Raw genomic sequence first — 7,461 nt, 5'->3', positions numbered from 1 at the left:
ATGTAAGTTAGACTTCTGATGGTTCAATGCTCTCTGTGTTAAATTTTTCAAACAGGTAAATCCACTTCTTGTCCAAGACAATTTTGTATTGCTGTTATCGCCAAACAAAATACAATTAAAACAAAATAAACTCTTCTTTTCTATTCTCACCGATAGCCAAGGAAAACAACTAAACCAATCTTTATCAAATGACCGATTCTGCTTCCCGTCTTAAATAGTGAGTACAAAATCGTTTGGTTGATGGGGACCGAGACTTTTAATCACAAGTTTATTTTCCCTATTCAAAGAACTGGTCAACAGGTAATAGACGCGATTCATCACACTTAATAGCAATTAATTAAAATTTTAAAAACAGACACTGCATACATCTTAACGCTCGAATTATCAATAAACATACATACAGTCTCACACTCAAGTTAAAAGGGACAAGTGGAATTCAATATCACATGCCTGACACGCCTCGAAGAGGGATGGGTAACAGGTACAACACGATTGCCATTAATTAGGTCATTGTATGTGGCTGCGAGTAAGAAAGCCACAATGACTCAGTTCAAAGTCAAGATGCCTCTTCATGCCCACAGTCATAGCACACGACAAACGTGAAATGCATCGCCTGGTTGTACCGTGGGAATATGGCTGGAAGCCTTCTCAACCTTTAAAGCCACACGCTGTACTGATTGGTCAGGGGCACGAGTATGACTCGAGCTGTAGTAAATTCAAAGCGGTGTGATTGGTTCAAGTTTTGAGGCTCGGTAAGGGTAATGAATTTCATTGTTTGTGAAACAGAAAATTAAAAGTGTGACTTTTTATAGTTAAATTCTTACATACTTTCAAGACAATGACGACCTGTGGCTTAGCCTTAATAGCCTTTAAGGCCCTACGCCACTGATGTGATCAGTCAATAAGCACATCCTGAACAAAATGTTAAGCAGGAAGCAACACTTGCCTTGGATGACACGAAACATCAATCGTATAATTCGACAAAAGCAACGTCGCTAAAACATAGCTAAGCGGTCCAGAAAAAACAGGACTGGGACAATTTTAGAACTCTTCGTAAGGTAATAAGGACACAACATAAGAAAGAACATGACAAATATGTCACTGACATGCTCCGATTCTAATATAAACCCAAACGATGCATCACAAATCACTACCAGAAATACATCAAATTTAAACGCAGGCATACATCAGACATTGACGTTTTACCAAAACCGGACTGAACGGAAACTACTGACACACACAGAGCAAGCAAACATCCTTAACACATAGTACAAAAGCACATTCACAAAAGAAAATACGACGTTGCCTACTAAAAATGGAAGCAGCAATACTCCAATATCAAGAAAATCATTACCCAAACCGGCAGATCCACAAAGCTCCAGGGTCTAAATCCTACTAAAGCAAGTGGCCCATATCTGATTCCCACTAAGTTCCTCAAAGAATGCGCGTTCGCTAGTGAAATAGTTCCTTTTTATAATATATTATTTGGATGGACATAAAAGTGAGTAATGGAACGTTTTACGGGGGTACCTCAAGGTGTTGTCATTGGACTGCTCGGCTTTTTAAAAGTCATTAACGACATAGAAAGAAATATATCAACCCTTACCACGCTCAAACTGCTCACCGATGACAGCCACTGATTTCGAGTCATTGAAACCCCGAACGACGCAGAACTATTACAAAAAGATCTTGACTCACATTTATCATGGGCACAAACCTAACATGAAATTCCACCCCGAGAAATGCTTTGTAATGTCAACAACAAATGAATAACAGCAAATTAATTATGATTACCAAGAAACTATCATAGCAGTATGTTCACAATTCCAACACAAAATGAACACATATAAAAACAGTGTCTTCCCAAGAACCATCAAGAAATGGAACACTCTCCCACCAGAAATCCTTGATATTACGAACAATAACACATTGGATCAACTATTAAACGTTTTAGTTTTCACCTCAATAACAATGGAGAAAGTCACCACATATTTTTTTATAAAATCTGCAGTGATTGGTAATTTGATAAAGACGTTGAACTTGAACGTTGAACATGAGAAACTAGGAGGGGCAAAATTGAGAAGAAAAGAGGCAAAATGGTTTTTTTTCATAGAGGCAGACCTTTACCGTTGCAGCTGACCGAATAGTATTTCAAAAAATGAATCCACACCCCAATCCTGAACGAGACGAGATGGGAATAAGTCTTAGAAGTCATGAATTGGATAAGCATTAGCAAAAATGTTAATCTTCGGAGAGATGATATAAATTGAAGGCGGGCTTTCCAAAACTCGTTAAGGCGATTTTTCTACATTATTGAGATTTTCCATCCATGAGAAAAATTGAAACGAAAAGTATATTTGAAGCATCGATTGGCACAATAACATCCCTAGATTTGTGTGAATTTGAAGTTTAATTTTGATAAAATAATGGATCAAATGAGAAAATTTAGGGGAAATAATCCCAATTTCTCAAACTGGGGAAAATGAAGGAATGGAGTTTTAGAAAACCACTTCTACAATTGATGGCATTGCATTTTTTAAATATTTTTCTTTCGTTTTTTTCTTAGCTTCTAAATATATTAAATGACGTGCTTTTGATAAAGTTGAAATAAACTTGAGGAAATGTGTATCCTCCTGATTTACATTTTAGGAATGATGTAGAACAGAAATGAGTTGGAGAAACAATTTAAAAACTGGCACGAAGTGAGAGGCTTAATTTGATTGAATGTCTTGCAGATATGAGGAAAAAAAAACATAGTCTCAATTTTCCTCTAAAAATAACACTATTCTTTTTCAGACATTAAAACAAGGAGCATTGACCCTAGAGACCTTCTGCACATACAAAGATTTTGTAATAATCCATTTCCACAACATGTCTTGTGTCAATCAACCTTTGGAAAATCCAGACTGCCATCCCAACACAAGCACAGACAACTCAACCGTCGACGTGTCAAATGGGTTTATTGAACCACTTGTCTCAGACAATGTCCTCTGGTGGTTTCGATTGATAGTTCTTGGTGTGGTGAATCAAATAATTTCAGTCTTTGGCGTCATTTCAAATAGTATTAACTTCATTATATTTATAAAGATGGGTCTAAAAGATCCAATGAATGTGAGTCTTCTAGGATTGACATTTTCTGACTTTGTTGCCTGTTTCTCGGCTGTCTGGGATGGCATTTGTCAATTTCCTCCTTTCATGGAATTAGATGTACCTTTTGATCAACGCTCGGCGTCCTCTATGTTTGGCGAATTTACAAATTCTATGTGTGCTGATATCACTACTGGCATTACTGCTTTCATCACATTCAAACGTTGTCTTTGTGTCACATATCCGTTGAAAATAAAAGAACTAATCACTACCACAAGAGTAGCCTTTACCATAATCTTTATATATATATATATATATATATATATATATATATATATATATATATATATATATATATATATATATATATTTATCTTAAACATCGGGATAAGCATCCCAGTTTTCATGACTGTTTACTATGATTGGGTATTTTTTCCGGAAAGAAACAGAACTGTTTATAGTTTGATGTTTAGAGAAAATAATCTTAAATTAATTGATATCACGGTAATGTTTGCTGGGGCCACAGTTCCTATCCCTTCCATAATACTCAGTGTTGGATCAACAGCAATTTTGATTTATCACTTGAAAAAAAATTCAAAATGGAGAAATTCGGTAGCAAGCACATCAAAAAACATCCAACAATCCTCATCAAAAGTATCGTCTCGAGACAGAAAAGTTGTCAAAATGGGCCTAATGATTTCAATCATATTTCATATCACATATTTTCCCAGTGCAATGCTGACAATAATGTTGCTCGTTATTCCGAGGGGGTTCCGAGAAGACAAAACAAGGCGTATTTCTTCATATTTCATTAGCGTCGACAAATATTTTCATTTATTATTATATGAGCTCTAATTATAAAGCGGTGTTTGAAACAGTTTTTAGTGTTTGCTATAGGAAGAAACAACTCCCAGCTTAGAATTGGAATTAGTTTAGTGTGGATTATTTGTAACCGACGTATAAATGCAGATCTGACCCCGGAATGCAATAATGGGCCTAGTTTAACTATGTTGCAATGAACAATATTTTGCGTCATTATTCTATGTTTCCATTACAACAATGAGCCCATAATGATTTGGGTTATCAGATCTGGGAATAAGTGCACCTCGTTGAAACCTAATAACAATATGATGTCAAGTGATAGAGAAGCTTAAACTAAATAAATAAGAAAACAAATGAAGATTGGATTTAACTTATTTGGTTTATTTCTGAGGAAGAATACAATTTCCTAGAGAGAATACATATTATAATTTTATATTTTTCATCTTTTAAAACTTCAAATCCACTTTTTAGTTGATATTTAAATTGGATATAATACAAATAATATTTATTACGTGAAAGAGAACTCAAAATGGAAAGTTTCAGGAGAGACTATTAGTTTGGCTATTACAATATGACGTATCGCACAAGGGCGAACGCTGCCACACACACAGATGAAGTGAAAAACGAGAACGTTGTTGTTGATAAAGATGAAGACGATGTTTAATAGATGATGGACGATTGAAGAAAACGATGCAGTGGGATGACAGGACAACGGTAGAAAAACACGTAGAGTAGAAGTTTACAGCAGTATGTACAGTAGTAGCATGTACGGTAGGTCGACTGCACAATATAACATTTTTAAAAAGATATATTATTATATTTTGGTCATTACATTTCATAAACATAATATAATTCCTGGAATGGTAATTAATATGCTAACAAATATGGAGTGTCTCCCCATTTGACAATTAAATCATAATTAATTGGAAATATGGAAAGAAAAATAAACAAAAGTAGTACGTTAAAACATGAATACTACTCATATGATATGAAAGGAAATATCCATTAAACGATAGACTAATGCCTTTACATGATCGATGGAATATACGGAATAATAATATTATTAAATACAATGAATACGAGTATATCTCATGAAATATGGATGGAACATCTGGAATGTTGTTTTGTTTGTTTTTAAGGGTTTTACGGCGCTTGAAACACATTTAGGTTATATCAGCGCCAGTAAAAAGGAAGAAAATGGGATAGTCGAAAGTTCTAGAATTACAATAAAGCACCCAAGAGAGAGAAAGACAAAGGGGAATTGGGAACAAATAGGGATCAGATGTAGATTCCAAGAGCTTACCACCAAGCTACTTAGTCTGATATCACCTATAAGTCTCACCCATACACCAGCACAAGATCCAACAAAGAGGAATACACTCAAATGCTTACATTTCATTATACATTAAAAATAAGAAATATAATAATACATAATAGAGAGACGATTTACAATGAAAAAAATAGGCCTATCATCTCCTAAAACAATAACTATGTATTTGACTGTTTCCCTCCTAGCCAAGGACTCAGGCCAGGGTCGGGACAAAACCAAGCAATCTCATACCAAGACACAGGGTAAGTACCTCCCTGCCCACTGTGGAGGTAGGGAACCCTACCCAGACATATGGAATGACAACTCTCATACCAAGACACACGGTAAGTACCTCCCTGCCCACTGTGGAGGTAGGGAACCCTACCCAGACATATGGAATGACAACAGATTATCAAATACAACGAATACAAGTATATCTCTGCGAACAAATGGGCTTACATATCGAATACAATTTACTACACACGAATCATAATAACTAAAATTAGAAATAAAAAAATTCATTTCTGGTGCGTTAAGTTCGAAAATGTGAGGACAATCCAGTTTAGGAAATAACATGGGCTATAACCCCAAACTTCCAAGAATATATAGAAACGATCATATATTAAAATATGCAGTTAAAACGTTATCGATGTAAACTGAGAAGAGGGTTACAACCTTCACTTTCAACGTTCGGAGAAAAACTGACCAAGAATTTTGAATCAGTCTGCCAATGATCATAAAGGCGCGAAAATGTTCTTTTAGTTCACATCATAAATAACAATAACAATGACGAGGGTGGACATAAGTATAAATAACAGCAAATGATAAAATAGCGAGTGACGAATACTGACAACGAGTGACAACTTAGCAACAAGCAATACTAAAGAATCAATAAAAACAATTCTGGTCTAACCAGAACAATTACAACCAGGGACGGCTGGTAATAATGGGCAGGGTGGGCAAATACCAGCCTGTTTTTTCAAGTTATATGCTGTACTACCAGGTCCGAAATAATCAAATTTAAATGAGATAATTCATAGCCCTACTATAATAATCTTTTAGTACGCCATGGATAATTTCAAAAGTTACTACTTAAACTTGATACTTCGTACTGAAATCAATTTGTGTGTATTTTTGATAGATTGCGAATCACCATGCATCCCGTAATGCATAAACCAGGATACGCTCCTGTTCTGTTTATCACCCCCCCCCCCCCCCTTCCCAACCACTCCACTCCACTCCGCCCACATCGTCATCTCACCGTCACGTCGTCTGACGGTGAACTAACTCCGAATTTTTCTGTCTGGCCTCTCTAGTACTAGGTCGGGCTAATTTAAATGAGCCCACCTTATTAACCAATGAACACTAAATAGAGATTTTGGCAAACTAACTTTTTCTTATTTATTGCCTTACTTGTGCTGGGAAGGTTTCAGTATTGAATTTAATTTATTAATTTACTAATATTATATCAATTTAGTATTAATTTGTGTTGTTTTTATATATTTGTTTATCCATTTAAATTATTTCTTTTTTTTTTCTCGTTTTCTTTAGTGTTTCTCAAAACTCATTTATTTAAATTGTTTTCTTATTTGTTTGTTGTTGTTGTTGTTGTTTTTTGTTGTTTTTTTTTATAACAAATTAATTTGTTAGTTCATCTTTTTTTTAATTCTTAAAGTAATTACCGCTGTATTTTTATTGCCAGACTAAATAATTTTACAAAACAATGTCATTTTCTATTGTATTCCCTCTAATAAAACAAAACACTTTTATTCAAAAGTCACGACAAAAAAAATATATAAAATACAACCACCATTTTGGTTTTCTCAACAATTGAATTAGTATAATAATAATAATAATGGTATAGATTTATAGTGCGCCAAACATCCCTTCATCAGGAGGGCTCTGGCGCATAACAAAGATTAACTTAATAATGAAGCCCTAACACAGTACACGAACAACGCTAATTATACACATAATCAAAAGAAAGCCTGTCGGAATAAGAATGTCTTCAATCGACGCTTGAATTCCTCTAGTGAAGACGAAGAACGTATCTCTAGTGGTAGTAAATTCCATAACCTTGGACCAGAATGCTGAAAGGCGCGTTCACCAGCCTTCACTCGACAGCGGGGTGTTTTCAATTTGAGGTCGTTCGTTGATCGAAGCGATCGCTGTGGTTTATACCGTTCAACGAGGTTTGAGAGATATGCTGGTGACGAGCCCTCCAGGCATTTGAAAACGATAGT

General features: G+C 35.2%; 1 protein-coding gene across 1 annotated transcript in view; it reads left to right on the top strand.

Moving 5' to 3' along the window:
- Positions 1-3,902, top strand: part of LOC144971897 (uncharacterized) — a 13,069-nt gene extending 9,167 nt beyond the window's left edge. Inside the window, exons 2-3 of the mRNA XM_078912969.1 lie at positions 2,797-3,513; positions 3,819-3,902. Coding sequence (XP_078769095.1) covers positions 2,797-3,513; positions 3,819-3,902 — 801 coding nt within the window. The remainder of the gene's footprint in view (positions 1-2,796; positions 3,514-3,818) is intronic.
- Positions 3,903-7,461: the final 3,559 nt, after the last annotated feature.

The sequence above is a fragment of the Berghia stephanieae genome, chromosome 4 (genome assembly GCF_034508935.2).
Source record: "Berghia stephanieae isolate SIO BIC M18660-M18661 chromosome 4, UCSD_Bste_1.3, whole genome shotgun sequence".
NCBI classification, from domain to species: Eukaryota; Metazoa; Mollusca; class Gastropoda; order Nudibranchia; family Aeolidiidae; genus Berghia; species Berghia stephanieae.
This window is presented reverse-complemented; position numbering and strand designations above follow the sequence as displayed.